At 34.7% G+C, this 25,123-nt stretch overlaps 1 protein-coding gene across 2 annotated transcripts in view; it reads right to left on the reverse strand.

Moving 5' to 3' along the window:
- Positions 1 to 25,123, reverse strand: part of RFX3 (regulatory factor X, 3 (influences HLA class II expression)) — a 262,431-nt gene that overhangs the window by 40,912 nt on the left and 196,396 nt on the right. For both annotated transcript variants that reach the window (XM_004677634.2, XM_004677633.2), the window contains 6 exons: positions 16,582 to 16,703; positions 14,789 to 14,901; positions 10,382 to 10,497; positions 9,792 to 9,946; positions 5,500 to 5,597; positions 2,060 to 2,209 (listed from right to left, as the gene is read on the reverse strand). In XM_004677634.2, the coding sequence (XP_004677691.1) occupies positions 2,060 to 2,209; positions 5,500 to 5,597; positions 9,792 to 9,946; positions 10,382 to 10,497; positions 14,789 to 14,901; positions 16,582 to 16,703 (754 nt within the window). The remainder of the gene's footprint in view (positions 1 to 2,059; positions 2,210 to 5,499; positions 5,598 to 9,791; positions 9,947 to 10,381; positions 10,498 to 14,788; positions 14,902 to 16,581; positions 16,704 to 25,123) is intronic.

Raw genomic sequence — 25,123 nt, forward strand, 5'->3', positions numbered from 1 at the left:
ATATTTAACTTTTTGAGGATCTACCAGACCATTTTTCCCAAGTGGCTGAAGTATTTTACATTCTAACTGGTAGCGTGTAAGAGTTCATGTTTTTACATCTTCAAACACTTCAAACAAAAGGATATTATCCTTCCTTTTGATTATACTCATTTCAGTATGTATGTATGAAACGTTTCACTGTGGTTTTGTTTTGCATGCAGACTAGTGATGCTTTTCAGTTGCTTTTGGCTGTTTGTGACAAATTCTCTTTTTGGAGAGTGTCTATTCAGATCTTCGCCCATCATTCAATAGGGTTATGCTTTTATTACTGGTTGTAATAGTTCTTTATATCTTCTATATATAAGCTCTAAATATGAAGTACAGTTTGTAAATCTTTTCTCCTTGTCATTTTCCTTTTTTGACGTTACTTTTAAACAAAAGTACAAAAGCACAAAAGCTTTTAATTTTGATTCAGTTCATGCATTTTTTTTTTTATTTTGTTGCCTATGTTTTGGGTGAAGTGTTTTATTTAGTAACATGGTGCACTGTTTTTCTATGGTAATAATTAGCTTCATTACTTTAGCACTTGAAGTAAAATAATTTATTGTTGGGAATTATATATATAATGTTATTCCTAATTTAGCTGATTTTATATGTACTTAAAAAAGTGAGTGGTTTCTCCTAGGTATCTACCCAAAAGACACAAAAACACTGATTGAAAAAGATACCTGCACCCCAATGTTTATTGCTGCTTTATTTACAATTGGAAAAAAAAGGAAGCAGCCTAAATGCCCAAAAGTAGATGACTGGATTAAAAAGATGTGGTACATATATACAATGGAATATTACTCAGCAACCAAAAAAGAGAAACACATGTCTTTCGCAACAACTTGGATGGAGCTGGAAAAGATCATGCTTAGTGAGATAAGCCAGAAAGAAAAATACCAGATGGTTTCTCTCATAGCAGGAGTATAATGGACCAGGCAAGAAAATAACAAGAATAATGAACAGCCATATACTAGAGACATTTTGTGGGGGTGGAGTAGGGGATGGGATCAAAAACGGGGGGGAGTAGGGAGGGAAGTGCACGGGATTATGGTGAAGGCACATGGGTGACTTGGTGATGGGGATTAAACCCGTGGGGATTAAAATTGAGATGGAAAAAAAAATGTACAAAATGATGTAAAAATAAACTGTTATAAATTATATATATATAAAGTGAGTAGTTTAATCACAGGTTAAAAAATATTTTTTTACTTGAACCATCAAAATAGCTAAATATATTGTAGCTATTGTATTGAACTCTTTTTGAATGAACAAATATTTAGCAGACTTTATGTAAACTCAAATGTTCTTAGTTCTTTCAAAAGGGGGACAATATTAAAAATGGGTATCTCTGTGTATGTCACAGTGCAAAAGGGTTCCCTGAAGTACTAAATATGTAAATAATAACTTAAGAAAGGCAACATAGGTGGGAAAAGTGAAAATCATAGTAAGCAAGTAGTTTGCCCAAATCTCATAGCTAGCAGTTGTTAAGACTTTAATCTGGGGCCCTCCCTGGTGGCAACGGGTTAGGACGCAGCACTGCAAGCTAGGCACATTTGCTTGAGTGCAAGTTCAATCCCTGGCCCCAGAGGTGATCCACATAGAGCGGCAGACCTCTCCTGACCCACCTGTTGCTCCCCTCAGCAGTGTACCTTGTCCATCTGCCTGTTCTGCTCCCCACTCTGTCTCTGGTGAATACTCTCACTGCCCCTGCACTACTGGTTTGTATCCCAATTCTTTTTGCATAAATAAATAAAGAAATCTTAAAAAAAAAAACAACTTCAATTTGTTGGTTATCTAGCATCTGTTACTGTGATTCTCATTACTTTATTTAGCAAATTCTGGTGACATATTACACTGCTACCTAGTACTATAAATCTTAGCAGACTTTAACTACAAAACAAGAGCAATGAAGTCATAGATAGATGAAACTCCTCCTTCAGGAACATTGAAACAAATTTTGATGATCTTACATAAGGGAAAAAAAATGGGTTATCTTTACTAAAAAGGCATGTTTTGAAAGATAACAGAGTACCTGGACATTGGCAAAGTCAACACGGTTGAGGTCATTGAGCATCTGGTTTATCTGAGATGTGTTCTGAAGCACTGCACGAGCGGCCTGGGCCAGGTGATTGAGCGATGTGTATCTTCGCAGAGTCTGGGCAAAGGCACTTACAGCGGCAACCTGTAAATAAATCCAATTAAATTGGAATTTTTTCCCCCTCCAGTAAAAGAAACCACTGCAATCTTCAGATCTTTTTTCCCCTGCCAAATTTTAAATGCTTCCCTCTGATACTCATTTCAAATTCATTTGGTGAGAGAGCGTACTTGTAAATTATAGCATTTAAATCTCTAAACCAAGTATTATTTTCCTTCTGAATAGGCTGAGGTCATGACTAAAACAAACTCCCACATTCTTCGACATGTAAGTGCAGCTTTAATTAAGCCAGTCTTGCAAGTAACTACTCCTCCACAGCAAGAAATGACTTTGTCTAGAGAAGTAGGAAAAACATTGATTTTCATTTCTTTTTTATTCTCTGTAGGACAGTCAACCACAGGCTAGGTTAAAAAAAAAAATCTCTTTATACTCAGAAAACCAAAGCACGCAGTCCATTCTTTTAAATGGAAAAAAAAAAAAACACACTCAATTTCAGAACACTATCATTCAGATTCACTGTTATTACCTTTGTTTAAAGAAACTTGGGTAATTCTGTGGTAGAACAGGAGTGGTTACAGTCTTTATTAGCAAATACAAGTCTAATAAACTTATTAGCCACAAGCAACTAGAATAACTCAGAATTTGATTTTGTATAACAGGGCTTCCAGGAAATTTCCATTTGCCTTAAAAAGTCTACTTTCTATCCTTGTCCAGGAAAATTGATCTGGACAGACTAAATGATCCTCTTTCCAGACCCACTGGCTTCCAGCTGGGTTTGACCAGTGGCAAACACTTTTGACCAGTGGCAAACACTGTGAGGAGACTGAAGGATGGGAAAAAGTGGTTGAAAAATATTTACTATCCCTAAATACAGTATTTATTCTGCCACAATCTGTGTGTTTTCTCTCTCTCCCCCTAAACCTCTCTGCTTTGGCAAAACTTTCTTTCCTCCTCTAAGCTCAAAGACCTGAGGACAGGGCCAAATTACAGGATATCTTAATGCCTTCACTTTCACCTCTTTCCTGTTCAGACATAGAGATGGTTAGCACTTCCCACTAATAGTAGTCTTGGGGTGCTTTACCATTCTTCCTTGGTTTCCTTAACTATGATTACTCCTTTATAAGCATAACTTTCTTAAACTCTCTATAAATATTCCCTCCTTTAGATATGCCACTTTTCTTGTTGAGAATGAATGAACCAGCTTATGCTGAAAGATAAGAAAGATAATGCCAAAAAATACTACTCCAGGTAAACATCTGAGTGTCATAGCTCATGGAATTTTTTTTAAAGTACAGTAGATCTAAGGAACATTTTAACTACTATTTACAATACATTAAAATCACACGTATGTTAGCAGCATTGACTGAACATCAGCTGGCTGAGTGGTAGAGGATGTTCAAAGGGCAAAGGTTGCTCATCTTAATAATAAGATATTTCAAGACTATGTGGCACTGGGAGAAATTCACATACTCTCAAAGAAGACCTGCACATTTTTTTCCATTTTTATAATTTACATTAATTAAGTACACACAATGTATGTGAAACATTACTAAGTACTTCCCATACATTACCTTGTTCAATTCTCAACCATCCAATTAGATACATACTGACTTAAAGAGGTAACCTTGCTATGATTAGACAGACACTACCTTACATTTTGGAATATAAACCCAGACATTCTTATAACAATGGCCATAGTAATAACCTAATTATGCTGTCTGCACTGTCAAGGTAGGTTGTCTTCATTTAATGAGCACTCAGTTGAAAAAGACTGCACATCATTGAAAAGGGAATAGGAGAAGGTAACCTTTACTAAGGTAGAACATCCAAATCAACTCTGGAGATCAATGAGATAGCAAATATTAGAACTGGATTACTGCCACATCCACTTTGGTTATAACAGGAAAGATTTAACTTCAGCTGTTGTTAATACTACTATAATGACTGACAATAAGTTGGAAGACATTCCTGTGACCATCATAATAAAACAGTACCTTCTTTTACTGCCCAGTGTGGGACTCTAGAATACCTTGCTGGGGAGAACTTTCTGTAATGATGGAAATGCTTTTTATGTATATGTCCTGCTCTGTAAGTCAGACTAGCTGTATGAACTTGTGGAACACTTGTGTTTTGCTTTTCTAAGATTTATTTTTATTTGATTTATGCATAAAAGAACTGGGATATAAGCCAGAAGCGCAGCAGGTGAGAGGATTCATCAGAGACAAAGTCGAGAGCAGAATAGGTGGATCTACTGAAATAACATTGATGAGGGGAGTAACAGGCAAGGCAGGAGAGGTCTACAGCACCATGTGGGTTAGCTCCTTGGCCGGGGATCAAACTCATGCCATGACAGCTTTATAGCACTAAGACTTTAATCCCTGTGCTACCAGGGAGGCCCAGAGCTATGGAAAACTTGAAGTTTGAGTGACTAAGGAACTGAATTTTGAAATTAATTAAAAATTTAAATCTAAATAGCTTATGTCACACTAATCCTACTGGATTGATGGCACATCTCTAGAGTAAAAATCTAAGTTGGAAGATCAGTGAAATGTCTTTCTTTAATTTCAGAGATGATAAGTGTCACTGTAAACCTTAAGTCAAAGCAGAAAAAACTGGGAGCTATTTATATTTGCATAGAGACTTGTCAGCCACAAGAGCTTCAATATATCAAGTACCCCCTGAAATGAATGCAAAAGCATATTGCTGGAGTATGAATGTGGATATAGTGATTGACAAAAAGTCATTGATTTTTTAATAGCTAGGTTTAGACAGAATCAGCCCAATCCTTCCATGGGGTATTTTCACAGAATAACAAAGTAATACAGTGAGAACAGGACAACATAAAGACTAGAATTTCTCTCCCTAGAGAGAGAAAAAAAAAAATTCCTGATATATATTGATCATGGGAAACTGCCTGCTTAGGAATGATTACTTGATTTACAAAAGAATTTCCCAATGTTAAAAGTCCTAAAGAACAAAAAAAGAATATTAATTTGCATGAATTTTGCAGAGGACAACAATTGTAGTAGTGAATTGTAAACATGTAAAACTAATTCAAATTGAACCTTTTTAATTTTTTTTTTAATATTTGAGCTTAAGCAATATGAAACACACATTTCAGAAAAGGGCTTATAAATAAAGGACACTTAAAATATTTCTTTAGTCACTTTGAAAGGAGTATTAACAAATGTCTCTTATGCAAGTACTTTTCTATATGCCTGTTAAATATCATTTTATATAACTATGTGACAGATATGAAATTCATATTTGAGAACCATTTTCTAAACTAAAATAAAAATCAAAGACATAAAGTATACCTTGGTTTGTATCATTCTCTGTGGAATATTGTTCATGGCATTGGAAAGCCAACCTTCAAGGCTTTTTGCAAAATTTCGAATGGCTTGGGTCAAGGCACCTGAATGTTAAAAGAATAAAAGCAAAACGAAAAAGATCCAAAGAACATTAATCTTTATGCAAATATAAGGGAAAGCATGTATTTATGACATCTAAAATTAACACAAGAACTTTTATTTTCCTCATTGATGAGACTTAACATTATTCCTTACTTTAAAAGAATCTAAAAATTATATTTTGGCCTTTTTTCCCCCTTTAAAGCTACCTTGGCCCAAATACTATGGCACTGTGGGTAATGAAATCATTCAAACATTTCTATAGATAGCAACATATACCAGTTGTGAATAAACTTATGGAATTTTCTATCTTAAACATTTTTTTTATTCAACAGCTTTGTGCTCAAAAGATAAGTATTTTTTTTATAAATTCTTGATTTTTCAGGCTCTTAACCTTATTTTCTTTAGTTAAAAAGAAAAAACTACAAAGCTTTCTTTATGCATCTATTTACACTAGAACATATCCATTAGAGTAATTATCTCTCATTCTTCTTCAAAAGTAAGGTAAAATTTAAAATTGCCTGACTTGAAATTCTGGGTATCTATTCTCTGTTTCATTTCCCAGATAAATATAAAAGATCAGTGAGATAAAATTATTGTCACAGAGACCATTATTCTTAAAATACTACTAAAATAGTCCATTCCATAGTCTTCAATATCTGTTACAGTCTGAGACAGGATAGTTCCATGAGAATAGTTTTTATGGTAGTCATACAATGATTAGGAGCATCTTCAGTTATCAGGGAAGACAATGACTCTTACAAGAAGGGACCTGCCTACTGAGACTGCTCTGTAGTAAAAGATAGGATTCTTGTTCAAGAAGTAATTGGCTTAGTAGCAATTTCACTTCATCTGTGGCTAAAGCTCCACAGTTTTAGACATTTACCACATACATGTTTGAAACACTCACATCATAAAAATATTCCCCCTGGGTGCCCTAGAATGTGGATAGGCATTACGATTTGTAGTCTACACTAACAAACAGAAGTTATATTTTTTTCCCAAGCCCCACCAAAATGTTAATGGTACCAATGGGATTAAATTCCTTGGTTTTTCTTTCTGTGCTTAATGAGTCTGACATGTTTCCTCTATTACTTAGGTTAGAACAGGTTTGGGAATAATTTAGTTTACTCAAGTCACTTGCAACATATATTAATTTCTACTTATCCAATAATAAAATATGACATTTTAAAATGATTTAACTGGTCAAATGACAGAAAAGAGGCTAAAATAGTTAAATCTTTAACCATGGAAACAGTGAACTGGAAATTTCTTTAGTGCTAATCTTTTGAAATTTCCAAAGCTTCTAATCTGAGTCAAAAAAGAAAAAAGAAAGAAAAGTATTTTTCTGCTATATTATGTATTAGAACCATGGAGGGCAGGCATGAATGGAAATGAAAAGAGTGAAAAAAATTAACCCTTTTTGAAACCCAGTAAAATTTTGTTCAAGATTGAATTGAACTATCTGTATTCTGTATTAGTATCTAACAATGATTGAATCTGAAAACAAAACAAACAAACAAAAAAAAACCAAGAATCAGGAAAAATTGTTTTATAATATGTTAATTTGACTGTAGGTGCTAGGGAGATTATAAAATAAAATATTTTATATATCAAATGGTGATAAGCTTACATTGTTGTACTAAATGACATTTGGTTTGGTTTAATATAATTGCACATTCTAAGTGCTACCAGTTGATTTTTATACAATTCTTTACATGAACATTTTTTTCATTTTCAGATAAATGTATTTTAGAATATAGTAGCTTCAAGCTGACTTTAAATTAGTGTGATATGCAGACTTCTTTTTGGCTAAAAAAAGGAAAACCATCTGGACAGTAAATGGTTGAGTGAAGTACTAGTAGCCAGGAAAATATAATTTTTAGAAATAAAATTAAGTTTTCTTTCTCTATAGGGATTCATGTCAGATCAAATTGTGCAGATTGACTCTGACAACTTTTTCTCATGAATGGATGGTTTGAAATTTAAAACTATTCTAAAGCTAACTTGTCTCAACCTGTTCATGATTAATATTAAAATGCATATAATCAGAAGACAACTATCCAAACTGTAAGCTTCATTTTGTTAAGTCTTATTGTAGAATGGCAATTAAATTTCCATATTTACTTGGTAGGATAGAACATTAGTGTATCTTGTAATTTCAGAGAACTATAAACTAGCTTTGTGTGGAAATTCCTGAGATGGAGTTGCCTAGTGAATGCAGAGATGAACTGCTTGATTGAATACACTGGGTTTCAAATCCAAATCTGCAGTAAAGGTAAAGTGTATTATATACTTCAAATTGTGGGTCAAAGTCAGCTAAAAGTGATGTATGGTTTAAGTTAGGTTAACTGCTAAGTTAACAAGTTAAAATTTTGAGATGCTAACATGGAAACACGGTTTAAAAATATTTTAATGACTACTGATGTTGACTTGCCTTAAAAAAGAAAATGCTCATTGACATCTCTTCTTATACCTCATGAGAGAAATTAGATATTGGTGGCAAGATGTCATAGGCTAATGAGCTACCCCACGCAACTTCTCTTAAATGTTCCTAGAGGTGATTACTCAGGGCACAGGAAACAAGATAAAAATAAGGAAAATCAGATTCAGGAATACAATCAGCAGAGTATTTAACATTGATACTTTCCATGACAACAAGTTTTCAGTGCTGTGCTTTAACCTGCTGCGCCACCAGGGAGGGCCAACAACAACTTTTAATAAATCTTTTTTTTTTTAAAAGATGAAATTTTTTTTAAAATTTATTTATTTATTCATATAGAACTGGGGTACAGGCCAGAGATGTGGAGGGTGAGAGGATTCACCAGAGACAAAGCAGGGAGCAGAACAGGCAGATCGACCAAGTACACTGCTGAGGGGAGCAGTGGGTGGGTCAGGAGAGGTCTTCCTCGCCATGTGGATCTCCTCCCCGGCAGCCTGGGATCAAACTCATGCGGAAGTGGCTTAAGCTGCTTAGTGCTGTGCTTTAACCTGCTGTGCCACCAGGGAGGGCCCAACTTTTAATAATCTTTAGTGAGGAAACTTGGTGCAAATAGTGTGGGAAATATTAGCAATTTATAAAACTGTACCACACTGCAGCTAGATTTTAAAATTATATTTCTATATGAATTTATCTCTATGAATATATATATGTAACTTCATGTCTAAGCATATATTTTAGAGGGTAGATGACATATCAAAGACCTTGTATTTTCCCTTGTTTATCATATTTACAGAAAAGAAAGTACAAATATGAATGTGTTAATATTTCTACCTTCTTGCCTGCTAATAAATTCCTACTTATTTTTTTTTCTGAAATAACTTTAAATAAATCAGCTTAGAACAGTGTACTTGAAGTACAATTTCAAAAGCTAAAAATTGTTTTATTTTATGATTATTACTGTAGAGTGGGAATTCTTTAAAATTTAAAATACTTTCAAAGTTATAGTCATTAGTTATGTGCTCATGAAGATATAGGCATAAAATCAATTCAGATTCAGCTGCCTTTAACACAAGTATCCATAGTTGCATTTATGTTGACACTTGCAGAAAATAGTTTTATTCACTACAAGGTAGTTTAAAAAGCATCATTACTTTAAAGAAGTAATCTAACTTATCTATATAATTCCTATTTCTTCATGGTGGGAATACAAAGCTTGTGTAGTTACATAGTTTTTTTCTTTCAAAATGTCAGTTAACCATTACTGTTAATGGAAACTGCATTGGTAGTTCTTAATATGATATAGGTGACAAAATAAATGCTTTTATAAAGGAATTCAGCTTCAGTGGAAACCAAGATAAATTCAGTTCACTTCAAAAGCAATCATGAAAAAGGCAGACCTAGCAATTACAGATTTTTTTAAAAACTGAGATTACGAAGGAAACTATGTCTTTGTGTAGAATAAATTTTAAATAGTTGACTGGCCTAGGAGTGTTCTTGCAATTAGTCATTGGGGTTGTCTGTTCTATAGGTTGGCTTTTCTAGCAAAATAAGAAAACAAAAGCTGGAAACATAAATTTTTCTCTTTTTAGTACAATTTTGCTCTAGCTACTTTCATGCCATACTCTATGTTGCATGTTTTCCATCTGGCAAATCCAAATGAGATTAGACTTACGCTAGATTGCAATGTCACTCCCCAAAACTTCCTGGGTGGAATGTATGAGAACAAAAGCATCGTATTTGTCTGCATTTAACTTACTAGGAATAGGTCTAAGGACGTCGGGGATGAGAATCTCCACCAAAGCCTGGTACATCCCATGGTCACAGTTACACATCCATTTCAGGATAGACTCATGTTTGCACAGAGTTATCAGCTTTGCTTTCGGAAGTCGACTTTCTATTTCACTCAGATTGCTGGTGTGAATAAATGTAGCAAATGAATAGATGGCAAATGAGGATAAAAAAGAAAATGGACTTTAAAAATAGTTTTAGTTTATCAAATATTACTGAGGTTAGAACTATAACACCATTGAATTGGTGCCATACAGCTGGATATATATAACACTCCCCCAGAGCTGCCTATGCATGTTAATACTTTCTGATGGTATGAAAGGCAAATATGATACTAAATCCATGAGGATGAAATAGCTCTACCGCAGTCCCCAAATCAATAAATATGGGAGCTAAAATACACACACTAAAACCTCTAGAGAATAGTTTGTGGTTTATTTCAACCTATCATTTAATGTTATCAGGTAAAGTTCACAACTGGTATACATATCTCTAATTTATTAGATGCTGCATCTACTCAGTCATGAAAATTAATTGGAAAAGCATATTGATTCTGACCTTGATTCAGTAATGGTAGTGCCGTCAGTTGGAGTAGAGGGAGAATAGCGCCAGAATGTTTGCCACAATTTTTCTATTAGGCTAAATTGAAGGTTCACAACAACATCCAATATTGCCTGCAAAACAAAATGGTAACAGGTATTACTTTACAATATTTCTTATGGGGATGAGTGAAGAGTACATAATATAGCAGAACTTTAAAAGGACTAAAAGATACCTTTGGATTCAAAAGCTAACATGGTCAAACTAGACTAAAGTTTAGCAATGGAAAAAGAAAAACAAATGAGAATAGCCAGGGGAAGAAAAGAGGGGATAACACTTGAAGAATTTCTTAAGCAGGGCAATTTGTATTCCTCTCATAAAGGCCTCCTATTCCACCCTCATTTTTTAAAAATATTTTTTAAAGATTTATTTATTTATGCATACAGAACTGGGGTACAGGCCAGAGGTGCAGAGGTGGTGAGAGGATTCACCAGACACAGAGTGGGGAGCAGAACAGGCAGACTGACGAAGTACACTGCTCAGGGGGGCACTGGGCGGGTCAGAGAAGGTCTGCCACGCCATGTGGGTCACCTCCAGGGTGGGAATCGAACTCATGCTTCAGTGGCTTTAGCTTCTTACTGCAGTGCTTTAACCTGCTGAGCCACCAGGGAGGGACCGCCACCCTCATTTTTAATGTTCTTCAATGTCCATGCTTTTTTCTTTCTTCTCCATTTTCTTCTTACTTTTTTCCCCTTTCTTTTCCCTGCTGCTTCCACCTGACTCTGTAGTTGCTGCCTCTCTTCCTAAACTCAGACTTGGAAGATAGTCAATCGACATCAGTCTTTACTGGGCTAGGTGTGTTCACTGACCATAAAAGATGGAAACAGAGGGTGTAGCAGTGCTTACATAGAGCAACTAGAGCTCTGTTTGAGGCTGCAGACCATGAATTCCAGTTCCCAGCAAGTAGAGGCTGGGGCAGAAATTCCAGTCTTCAAAGGACAGAAAGTATCTAGACAAAAAATAGCACAGTACTTCTCTTTGATCTTGCAATGCTCTTCATTCAAACATAACTCTACACACTCCCTTTACAGAGCAGTTTTAACTTTCCTAACCCTGGAGGTGAGGAGCCTTACTGCCTCCTCCTCCTCCTCCTTAAATTTGTCTCCTAGGATATTCCAGCTGCAGCAAGGACTTTTTTTTTTGGATGGTGCTAAAATTTGCCACTTTCATTAACTTTTAATGTTCATATTTAATTTCACCCTGCCAGAGCAATTAGTTTGTAAATTAGCCTTCAAATAAAAGCAATCATAAAATCAAAGAACTTGTTTGTACAAAGAACACATGATTCTGTGATTATTTTGAGCATGAAAGACAAAAGTAGTCAGTATAATGTGTCAGCAATGAGGATGAGGACAGGTAAAACAGCTCCATCAACAGCTACATAATTCATGGCACTAAGACACAACAAGTGGATACTGAGAGTCAGTGTGAGGAAGTTTGTTTTTTTTTTTTTTTAAAGATTTATTTGTGCATACAGAACTGGGGTACAGGCCAGAGGTGCAGGAGCAGTAAGAGTATTCACCAGAGACAGAGTAGGGAGTAGAACAGGCAGATTGACAAAGTACACTGCTGAGGGGAGCAGCAGGCGTGACAGGAGAGATCTGCCATACCATGTGGATCACCTCCAGGGCCAGGAATCCAACTCTCATTGAAGCAGCTGCGGATAGCTTGCAGTGCTTCTTCCTAACCCATTGAGCCACCAGGGAGGGCCCTGAGGAAGATCTTTAGGCAACAAAAGGAAACTAACACTGTACATAACACTTCTGCCAGATAAGAGAATAACTGATTTTCTATACAAAAGTGCTCTGAGGTTAATGGGCAGTTTCTGGGAACAGTAGAAAAAGTGCAAATAGTTGCATGATGAAAATAGTGGGAAGGGAACAAATTAACATACCCTTTACCCTTTAACATTAACAATACTAAAAGCACAAGTGCAATAACAAAACTAGTGGTACTTAAGAAAATATCTTTGATAAAACACATTATGGGACTTCTAAATAGTAAGCAAATTAGGTATATTAATCTTCTATGAAAATGTATACTCTAGGAAATATGTAATAAAATAAGGCAAGTAAGAAGACCGTGCACCTGAAATTCAGTAATTCTTCAAATAAAATAACCTCAAATAATTCTTTTGTGAAGGACAGTAACATCATCTTCCGTTGGGATAGTTTTACAAGTGAATAAAAATTTTTGCATTTGCCCACCTACTTTCAAGCATGTTCAGATCAAAATACATAGGCAAATATAACAAAATTATTTATATTCTACTGATTTATGGCAACTGATAAGTGACTGGATATGACACTTAGATATCTGTACTTCTAAGTATTGGAAAAACTTAGATTTCTTTTTATCGTATGGTGTCATATATACTGGTAAATAACATGGGGACCATTGTAAGGACTATCATTTCTTACAAAGATGAATTTCTATACATATCCATATCTTTTCATATAGTGTACTTATGAATACTGATGGTTGTCTTCAACAAAACTTATGAAAAAGTTTTGTATTGTCAGGAATATTTTAAAGTTATTGTGAATAGAAATAGGGTAACAAGAGATCAGTTTGGGAAGAGAAGGGAAGAAATGACTTGAGAAATTAAGCAGGATAATGTGTATTCCTCTTCATATTTGACTCTCAGTTTTACTTCTCTTTCCAATTTTCTTGCTTACTTCTCTTCCTCTCCATTTTCCTCTCTTACTTTCTTTTTCATTTCTTCACCTACTGCTTCCCTTTGACTCAGGATTGCTTCTACTCTTCCTTTTCTTAGGCCCAGAAAGGTACAGAATACAGATTCAACTACCATAATCTTACTGTACATTCTTTGGTAATATAAATAAGTACATTCTGTTTAAATTTTGAATAAATATAAGAAACTTTTAAAATTTCAAGTTGTATTTGTGCAGGCTGGTTTTCTTTAACACTTGAACACAAAGAAATAAGGAAATGCATAGACTCTTTATTGAATATATGTGATATACACATAAAAACAATCTTTTTCTAGATGTATAAGAATTATCCAGAAAATCTTTAATACTGGGAAAATCAGAGTAATCAAAGAAAAACAAATATTAAGTGCTCTTCATCATTTAAGAAATGTTGGGAATATACTATCAGGAAATGTTGAAAAATTCTGCTGGCACATGGTTTGTTAATAAAGAGATAACACCCATGGTTGTTAAACATTTAGTATACTTGAAAAGCGCACAGATTAACTCAAGCATTTCTTATTTTGGGAGTGGGAAGTAAATCTGTGAATGTTATGGGCTAAGACTTCTCACTACATACTTCAGGGTCAAGTCAGGAGGATAGTCCATGAAACCCAAATGATTATCTTTTTTTTTTTTTTACTACGTAGAATAAAGCTACTTAACTATTAAACAGACTCCTCTTTTAAAACGAGACACAGTTAAGAAAACTCTCATGATAATCTTTTACCCCCTTCTATCAGATGAGTTGCAATTCTAGTAACAAACTGCCTTAAAGAGAGTTCTTCTGGAAACCATGTAACCAGTTCTGATGTGCAATAGTCAGAAAGGGAGTAGAAGTAGAGGGGAAATACTAAAAGAAACTTAACTAACCACAAAAAACAAAATAAAATTAGTGTCTCTATGTTCCCTGAAAGGGACCCATTTATTGCTTTAGGAAATCTTTCTGGAAAAAAAATTAATAGAAACACACATTTATGGTTTGAAAGACAAAAGACAGGGTGTGCTGCAAATTGAATTTCTGGGTCGCAGTTACCCTGTTTCCTTATAAAGACAACCACCATTAATATTTTCTTGTTCTTTCTCCAGGCATGCGTGCATTGCATTCAGGTTCTTTTTGACTCAAATGATAGCATGGTATGCACACTGTTTTTACCCTAAATTCTAGCACTTGTTCTATGTTAGTACAGTTAAAGTCATCTTTTCTTTTTAATGGATACATAGTATTCTACTTTACAGATTGTACTCTACAGATTATACCCTACAGGTTGTACTCTGCAAATTGTACAGATGTATTTTACTCAGTTCCCTATCAGACAATGAAGGTATTACCAATCTTTTGCCTTAAAAACAGCAAACACCACCAACTGCCTTGTACACTTATCTCTCTGCCTATGTGTAAGCATTTTCTAGACTAAATACCTAGAGGTGGAATTGTTGTTTCAAAGGATTTATATTAGAATAGTCTAAAAGATGGAGGGTAAAATTTATTCTCCAATGCTCACTTCTCCACTCTAATACGGAATAGAAGCATTAATTTTTGTTAAAAAATGCTCAAACAATGCAAACTAACTTCTCTGTCCTCTAGGAATAAGTTTGACTATTTTGTTTTAGCAAGTTGTCTGGCAGAAATTACTATTTAAAGACTTACCTCACAGTGCTCTCGATAAAGACTCTGTAGTGACTTGATATCCTCAAAGGTAGTACCATCTGGCAGAGAAGAGATTTCAACTTCTCCAAACTCTGGAAGTGCTCGAGATGCATCTGTTACCATAACAACAACAGAAAAAAATAAAATAAAAAAAAACTATTGTGGATGGTGCCAGTTACAGATTAATGAGGGAAAATTTAAGAAGACTAAAAATGAAAATGTTATAAAGGTCAGAGGTCCAAAGAGCAAGGACTTTTCATATTAAAATTTTACAAGGAAAATTTCAACATTATCAGCACAAAAGAAGAGTGGAAATATTCAAAAACGTTTTAGAAACTAAATTTTTACTCTAAATTATACTGAAAATAACATATCACAATATCTCTCAGTATAGGGTCCCTATTAAAAGAAAAATATCTTGAAATGTTCAGTATTAATTTCAGTTATTTTTATTACTATATCATGTAAGTATGTAAAAATTAGATTTAGCTTTAAATTCACGATGTTCAAACCTTTTACATAACCATCAACCAAAAAGATTGTAAATAAATGCAAAGAAAAGTACAAAAATAATATTAAACTTAACAACATTAATTTGATTTTATGGATGATGCTGTTGTCCTGTGACTAAATTACCTCTTGCAACATGAATACGGTATTGACTGCTGTGGCACAGGATCTTTTGAGTTTGACAGGCCTATACCAACACGTACTTCATGGTGGCTGGTTCTCCCATTACTCTTCTATATTCAAATGAGCTGTGAAACTTTCCTCCACACAGAGCACTGGGACATCATTTAGCCTTCCCTTGGGATGAAGGCGTAATTTACATAGTAAGTCTCTCTCTGTTCTCATTAGCTCTGGACAATTAATGCAATACACTTTGGTACCTCCCTTATCAAATTTAAATACAAATGTGGGACTAAAACTGCAGAACAATGTTCATCTCAATTGTTTAGGTAATTCTTTTAGAATATACTTTTACTTTGTGAAACATTTAAGTAAAATAAAATCACACACACAAAAATCTTATATAAAGAGCTCAAGAATACACCTAAGAACTTTAGTTGGGGAAATGCTGCCATAAAGTTTCCAACTTTAGTAGGTATTCTGACCCGGGAACCTATTTTAATTATCTTTGTCAGAAAGTGTACATAAACACATATACACACACACAGATACATACACACACACACTCTAATAGTGTCTACTTTTTTGATTTGTTGTACAGAAACTATGCATTTTTATCTCCAGAAAAGTTGTCAATTGAATTAAAGTGCCATCTTTTTTCACCTTTGGCTATTACAAGAATATATAAAATGTTCAAGTTCTACTTCCTAACACTTTAAATAAAATGTATACCAGCAATTCAAATACAAAAAAAAAAAGTATTGTGTTTGAATTAAATGATTTTTTAAGTCTATAATTTTTTTTATAAGACTGTATACATAAGAAATGAGAATACTTTCTTGACACTTGAAGTTACTATTAAAAGTAAACACAAGACAATGTTGATCATGAAAGCCCAATTAATTTAAAGCTTGGAAAACAATTTAATTCATATACACTTCAAAGTCCTACACAGTTTGAGATTCTTAAAAATAAGCTCTAATGAACATGAGAAAGTAGAAGTGAACTAAACCTATCATATAATGTGCATAGTTTCAGCACAAAGAAATTTTTCTATGTCATTAACAACTATAATAGACATTAGACTTGGAGAAAACACTACTATTTGTTCTCTTGTTTTCAAAATCCTAGTAGCAACTAATATGCATTACACCTTAACATACCTAAAAACTGTTGATGATGTTGACTTTGGGCAATTACAGTTTGCTCAACAGATGTGCCTGTCTGTTGACCACTTCCTGTGAAACCATCTGCAACCCCATCCACTTTCTGCATAGGCTTGTACCTAAAAATATTAGATGGGAAAAAACAAACCAATTATTCCTTGCTTTTTGCACTACACAAAAATCCTGAGGCATTCAAATTTATCCTATCTTCTTTAATGTCTCATGACAGCTTTAGGATATTTTTTTCCCCCTTAGACAGTGTTATAAGTTAGGATAAAGACTTTTTTTTTCCAGTTGTGAAAATAGAACAGGGGAGGTACTTAGAAAGGAGACCAGTTTTTGAAAATGTATAAATTTGCTTAAGAATGAAAGCAATACGAGGTAGGTATATATCTTTTGGACAGTATAGGAATAGGTGTCCATGATAATAGTGTCAAAATACATTTCAACATAACATTTGATGGCCAATTTATTAAGGGTGAAACATTTTGATATGTTGGGACTTTAATATGAACTAAGATCTAGGAAGTAGAGTCTAAAATAAGTGGGTGAATAGCTTTCAGTTAATCAATTATCTACAAAATATGATTCAACCTACAAATTACTGCTTTTTTTCATATCTCCTAAAGTCACACACATCTCAACACATTCATTTTCCTATACAAACCATAAGCATCAGCTTGCACCAAAATATATTCAAGAGTCCATCTAGAATCCTAGTTTACCAAATTAGAAAAAAAATTAAAGTCAGCTGCATTTATGTATTTTTTTAGTCCCACTCATATAAACATAAGTAATGCTAGCACGGGGCAAATGTGTCAGCCGCATGGAAGAGGCAGGTGGGCTAACTCTCTAGGATAAGCAAAAACAAAGTAAAAGGTAAACACTGCCTATAATTTCCTCTTTTTCTAAGATTTAATTTATTTTTCTTTACTTTATAAATTTGGAAAAACAAAAATAAATAAGAAAAAACTGCAATTTTTGATAAGCTATTTACTAATGTTACTATCAATTACCTTTAATGTTTTTCCATTCTCTGCAACCCCTATTTCTAACTATATTCATAAACAAGATCACCAAATATTTTTACCATCCAGCAACATGACTGTTACATTAACAGTATAAGTCAACTGTATCATTACTATGACATTATTGTGAAGAGTAATAATGCCTCCATTACATGAATGGGAAACACTCAAAAATGCTGGCATTGTAACTATGGATAGAAAATGAATGGACCTGGTGAAGCATCATATGAACTAATCTTGGGTTGGCTTAGGAAATGTACAATGCTGAATACTATTAATTATAACAGATAAGTGAAATTTGCAAATAAAATGGAAAGTCACTTATAATGACATTTACATTTATTTTTTATGTGATAGCATCTCACAAGGAATATGCAAAACAAAAATAATACCAGAAGATGAACAGGGAGGGAAAAAGGGCATTAACACACTTAATTCTTGTTATCATTTTAGTGATGACCCTGCAATCAACAAAATGATGGTTGCATTTTCTAAATCTGTAAAAAAAACTCAACCTATCCTTTTACTTAGTGGGAAAACCATGTTAAAGAACTTTTGAATTGAGGTCATATCAAAAGATGACAAAGGAGTTAGTATTGTGATGCGTTAGAAGTGTCCTTTATAAAGAATGGAATGTTATTCTGTTTTTTCCCCTCTTCTTTAAGAAAAAGAAAAAAACAGCAAACCTTTGTGAGGCAAACACTTTAAGTACTGTGTGGAAAGCAGTTGTTAATTATTCTATTTTTGAAGACCTGAATGATTTTTATCTTTAGGGAATATATCTAGGGATGTTTTGGTAGTTATTGATCTATCCAGGCTTCTTTAATTTTAGTCTCCTTTTTCAGCTACCAAATTTTTTTTTTTTTTAAAGATTTATTTATTTATTCATACAGAACTGGGGTACAGGCCAGAGGCTCAGGGACGGTGAGAGGCTTCACCAGAGACAGAGCGAGGAGCAGAACAGGCAGATTGACGAAGTACACTGCTGAGGGGAGCAGCGGGCGGGTCAGGAGAGGTCTGCCACGCCATGTGGTCACCTCCGGGGCAGGCGGGAATCGAACTCATGCGGAAGTGGCTTCAGATTCTCAGTGCTTTGCTTTAACCCCCTGCACCACCAGGGAGGGCCTCAGCTACCAAATTTTATATCAATAATAAAACAGAAAAAAATTATAAAGCTGTTTCTTCATTTAAGTTAATGAATTTGGAGTTCTTGGAGTTAATAAACAAAAGTAGCTTAAAGAATGTTAATTATTTACCTGAGAGAAGAGAAAATGGAAATATTTCCAAAAGATTTCAATTATATTAATTTTTCTAGTAGGATTAGAATGTAATTATGAGACTTTGTTCAGCTCTGCTTTATCAAGTTTCCTTTGTCCTGCATAGCATCCAATATAGTATGGCTGCTTAATAAGCAAAATATCAATGACAGTGGAACTGAAAAATGAAAGCTAACAATATATTCCTCTTAGATTGTATGTTTTTTGAACAGATGACAAAATCTACCTGCAAACAGTCTTTAGCAAGCCCTAAAGCAAAATTATATCTCCTTAGAAAGATACAGACAGTAGAAGTTCCTCAGGAAGATAATTCATTTTTAATAAGCATGCAAAATCACAATGAATCATAATGAATGCATGATTATGTTAAATAATAATGATATTGAGTAGGAAGCACTGATTAGAGGTACACTACATTATATAGAAGATGGAAAATGCATCAAAATTAGCTTGCAGAAGAAAAAAGTAAGTTGGTAAATATCTGGAGAACCACACAGATCAGATCTTAATAAATCTTACAGACAAGAGATGAAGGGAGAAAAAGAAAATATAGTTAGAACCAGGAAATGAGTGTTTGTATTTTACCCATAAATGCAAAGGTTTCAGGGTTTATAGTGGATTGGTGTTTTGGGAAGGATGGACTATGTGTATCCATCTTTTCTATTAAGGAGGATAAAAAACATGGTTCATACACAAGAGTAGTATAAGTGTGAGCTTGTAATCTGTAAAAGCCTCCAGGTAATACTAACTTCTGCTTTTTCTACTTTAAGTAATAAATCACGTAATAGCATATACAGCATGTATTGTCTGACAATGGATTACTACTTAGAAGTAATCCCCAGAAATCAGAAATATTAGACTGAAGAAAGCTAGATGTTTGTTTTCCAGATGTACGGTAACATTTTATCCTAGCATTATCTTAAATGACTGTCTTTCTACAGAAGGAGGGAGATGAACAGAAAGTCAAGGATAGTTACATAAAAATGGGTTAAACAAGTACTTTCTGGGAAGAAGTAGTTACAGATGACATCATCTTAATAAAATCTTGAAACCAAACTGTGTATCAGTATTTGGGTCTCTTCACAAAAAATTAAAGGGAGGTGCACCCTTGACCCACCCAACCTAACTGTTGAGAATGGGGCTTAGGAACTGATTATTTTAACAAGTGTCCGAGATGTTTCCAAGGTAGCCTATACAACACCATTCCACAGGAGAATCTTGGCCTGATATAAATTCCTTCAGTCTGGGCCCTCCCTGGTTGCACAGCAGGTTAAAGCACAGCACTAAGAAGCTAGAGCCACTTCTGCATGAATTCGATCCCCACCCAGGAGGTGACCACAGAGTGCAGCAGACCTCTCCTGACCTACCCACTGCTCCCCTCAGCACTGTACTTCGTCAGTTGGCATGTTCTGGTCCCCCCTCTGTCTCTTGTGAATCCTCTTACCCCTGCACCTCTGGCCTGTACCCCAGTTCTGTATGCATAAATAAATAAATCTTAAAATTGTTTAAAAATAAAAAAAAATTCTTTCAGTCTAATGTTAAAGTACATCCAATATTTTATATAAGCCATTTTTTTATAAAACAAGCAAGAAATTTTCACCTCTTTTCAAATAAACAATATTTAAAATGTAAGTAATGTCTCTAAATAAGATGTTAAATGAATGAATGCTCAAGGGAACATATTTCACTAATTATATCACCAATTGATTTTAACAAACAGCAAGCCCACTTAAATTATTGTTGAACATTTAATGTGGGTAAAAAGCATGGTAGAGCCATAGTTTTAAAAAAGGTTGTATACTAATAGAACTTTTTTATATCCTATTGATATACATACTAACCCAGCATTATCTCAACTGACCTTTTATTTTTTTTAAACTTATTTTTATTTATTTATGTATAGAAGAACTGTGGTGTGGTCCAGAGGTATAGATGGTGAGAGGACTCACTAGAGACAGAGAGGGGAGAACAGGTGGCTCTACTCAAATACACTGTTGGTGGAGCAGTGGGTGAGCCAGGAGAGGTCTGCTGAGCCATGTGGGTCAGGTCCCTGGCCAGGGGATCAAACTCATGCTTCAGTGGCTGGTGATAGCTGGATAGTGCTGAACTAACCCCCACAGCCCCAGAGAAGCCCTCAATCGACCTTTTAGAATTGAAACATAGCTTTCAAGTTTCCTGCCTCTCTAACTTCTGCATTTACTACTTAATGCTTTTGTATTTAAATCAGTATTTGAATACTAAATTGTAAATAAAAAAATATTATTTTCAACTGAAAAACATGTTTGAATCCCTTAAAAAGCTGAGTTCTTTATAGTGATTTAAAGACTATTCTCTTCCTCTTACCTCCATTTATTTTACAAACTCATTACTTTTTAGATTAGATTTTCTTATGGTATAGGACTAGTGCTCCTGAGTTGTGTGTGTTCTGAGAAAGACCTGTGCTATGTCAAATGAAGAAACAGTCCTGGTTTCAAAATTAATAAGAGGCAAATGATAATTTTAACAGCTTGCAACTCCATGGACAATCAGAGCTAAAGTTGTTAATGATTAAGAAATCAAAGAAACTCTAAGGCTTTAATAGTTGAGTGTATGTATGAAACCTGTCTCTTAACTTGGAAAATTATTAGGAATCTTCCCTCATGGGATTAGTCATAGCTGTTATTAGACTTGAACTTTACTGTAAAATAATATCTAATTCTGTCAAAAACTTCACATGTACAGGTACTGAAAGAGTTCAATAAGAGGCATAGAACAGCGTATATTTACCATCACATTCTGTTAATAGCACCAGGTAGAAGGACTTTCAGTAAACTAAATGAAACATCTGGAAACACCCCATTGAAGCAGGTGAAAATGCACATGCAAAGTCTGAACTGTATTTGCAAAGTCATTATGTCTATAAACCCAGTAAGTATGTCATCATTTAATTTGCATCAACAAATCTATACATTGAGTTCAACTGAGGAAAGAGGCTAGAATCTTGACATTCTCTGTGGAAAACTGTTACAGAAAGTTTGTAGATGATTTGAAGTCTGAAATGAAGCAACTGATATAAACTTGAATTGATGAGAGAAAACAATGACTGTGCATTTCATTCTTTCACACCAGTAACTGGCTACATGTCATACTGGGTATGACTATATCTAAATGAATTCTAGTATCAACTCTGCTGGTTAATGATAGTTATTCTTTCTCTTCAATTCTTATTGGTGGCTCTTGGAGTGTTTGTTTCTTTATCAACTTTACATCTATAATTGGACAAAGAAAGAAAGAACAAATTAAATTCAGATGGCATAGTTATATTATTTATGGTAGTTTTAGTAGAAAATTTCAGAGAGGTAGGGCCAGGAGGAGGTTGAAGCTGTTGATTGAAATAGGAATTGTGTATCATTCATTTAAGTAGTATTTATGGAACATGGACAATGTGCTCAGTGGTCTCCCAACTGCTAAGGATGCAATTTTGAAAGAGGCAGATGGTTTCCTTGTCTCATGAATTTGTTCAGTGAGTCCTCTCAGCATAAATAATTATGGGTTAATTATATAGGGCAAGCATATTCTTGTGGAAATATACATGACACTTCTTTAATCTATAGGCAGTTTTTTCTATTGAAGTGATTCTAGAGGGATGCTCTAAACTCTTTATTTGAGGAGTGACAACCTGACTCATTCAGTGCCAGGACAACAACAAAAACAAAAAAGAATGTCTGAGGTTTTATACAGGAAAAAATGAATTGGTGAGTACCTTGCATGTAGCAAAATAATAGGTCTCAGTTTCCTTTCCAGTAAACCACATAATTGCTGAAGTAAATCTTGCATATGAAGTGCTTGTTTAAAAACATTTTAAGTGTTCAATAAATGTTTATCAGAAAGAGAAAGGACGATTGTTACTATTATCAAACTTACGTGAATTACTATAGCTAGTAGTTATTTAATTGTAATAATTTATGATTCCATACCTTTATATCAGGGACTGCAGCAATGGCATAAATGGTAAATTCCTCAGTATCAACATTTCTCATCTGTCTTCAAAAGTCAAAGGCACAGGCCACCTTCCTACCTCACAGGACTCTTCCTAGTCTTACTGGCACATACCAATTTACCTGGTATATGTGGTTAACTAAGAAATAATCTTAGGAAATCCAAATTCTAGGGAAGGAAAGTTAAATTACTGATAACAATCAAAGTTGAAAACTACCGGCCTAGACAATATAAATAAATGGGAGCCAAACTTGCCCAAATGCCAGGTTTCATTCTCCTCCAAGATATGCTTATTTTCTATTTTTTCTGATTCACATATTATAATAATGCTAATAATTACCTAAGAGGTCAATATTTCCAGTTATAAAAAGAACTATTATATATCTTTTCCCATGTAAACTTTAAAACAATTTTTTTTAAGATTTATTTATTTGTGCATACAGAACTGGGGTACAGGCCAGAGGTCCAGGGGCAGTAAGAGGATTCACCAGAGACAAACTGGGAAACAGAACAGGCAGTTCAATGATATACACTGCTGAGGGGAGCCCCGGGCGGGCCAGGAGAGGTCTGCCACACCATGTGGATCACCTTCTGGGGGCCAGCGGAGTTCGAACTCATGCTGAAGTGGCTTTAGCCTCTCAGCGCTGTGCTTTAACCCACTGCGCCACCAGGGAGGGCCCATTAAACAATTTTTGAGGTAGCCTTTTCTTAGTCATTTCCAATTTGTAAAATGAAGAAACTGGGATTCAGTGCACTTGACTACATATTCTGTAGAAGTGTCAAAGTGTTTCAACTCCATATTCCCAATTTCAAATATATGGTTCTTTCCACTAGTCTATGAAATCTATATTAAGGTCTTCTGACAAAGGTTTTTGTCTTCCCTCACTCTTCAGGAATATGTAAATTTTCACGACTGTTTACGAACGTAGAATTGCCCTGCTGTATCATCTTTGTAACTGGCCTTTATTTGCTCTCATTAGGGTAAGATTCTTTCATAGACTCCAATTCCTGTTAAGAGACCATTCAAAGATGCTGGCCGTGACATATTTCCTCACTTATTTGGGTCACAGTCACAAAAGTGGGATTTTTCCTTTTATTTCTTATTTCCTATATATTTCTACTGTGGCCATTTTACTTTCTTAAGATTGAAATTCTTATAATAATGACAAGAGAACTAAGTTCTAATCCTGGTTGCTATATGATCACGGGTGAATATATACCCTCATGGACATAAGTAACTTTATAAGGAGGATAAATTCCATGAGTTGATCTCTTCTTTCCAGCTCTAACATTCTATAATTTGTTGATATCTCTCTTAGATGTGAAGAACATAGTCACAGTCTGTGTGCAATTGTTAGTTGTTAAGTATTTGTAGAAGAATGACAAATGCAGTTTCTTACTTTTGTAACAGGGTAGTCCCCAGGAAAAGGGGAAGTTCCAGGTTCCCTGCCCCACCCAGAAGGAGGGAGGAGCCGAGCAGAGAGAAGAGAAGGAATCTGGAGAAGAAGAAAACAGGATGGAGAGCCAGAAGGAGACCTAAGGAAAGCCACATGGAGCAGAGTCATGTGAAGAAACCATGTTTGTTTCTTGACTCTGGGCTGACTGAAACAGATGTGGGTGAGAGACCCATGGGAGGGTTAACTATGGCAGCATTTATATTGATTTTGATTGTGCTCACTTCCTCCCAGACTTGTCTGGCCATGTTTGACTCTTTTCTATGGGCCCTGGCCAGAGGCTTTCAGGCCTTGCTTTGAACCAATCCCTTCTGGGTAGACATTTACATGTGAGGGGATAGGTAACTTCAGGTGTTTGATTTAGAAATTATATTCTTTGTCATTTCTGTACTGTATACTCATTGTTTAAAGTTTCTTTCCATTAAAGCTCTTATGTCTTATCTTGATGTGGCGGATGGCAGACCCGATTTAGAGCAGGCAGGTTTAGAAGTTCGGGGGTGCCCCTCACCCTGCCCTGTAATGTTTTGAGAATGACCATTGGGATCAAACACAGTGCTGTTAAGTGCTTGGCTCTATCCCACCCTTTCTGCTATTAGGGTTAAGGAGATTAATTAAAACATATATGCGAATACTTGGTTCTTTTAAATATTAAAATTAATGGCAGCTAAGATTTTTACTACGCTTGTGTAGCTGAAAATTACAGAACATCTATTTGTTCAATAATGACCTAATTTATTTATCTAAATTAGGATTAAGCAAACTAGTCCTTGAGTGAATTTCCTTAAAAAGTGAAGATTACCAC

The sequence above is a fragment of the Condylura cristata genome, unplaced genomic scaffold, assembly GCF_000260355.1.
Source record: "Condylura cristata isolate star-nosed mole 26May11 unplaced genomic scaffold, ConCri1.0 scaffold00006, whole genome shotgun sequence".
NCBI lineage: Eukaryota > Metazoa > Chordata > Mammalia > Eulipotyphla > Talpidae > Condylura > Condylura cristata.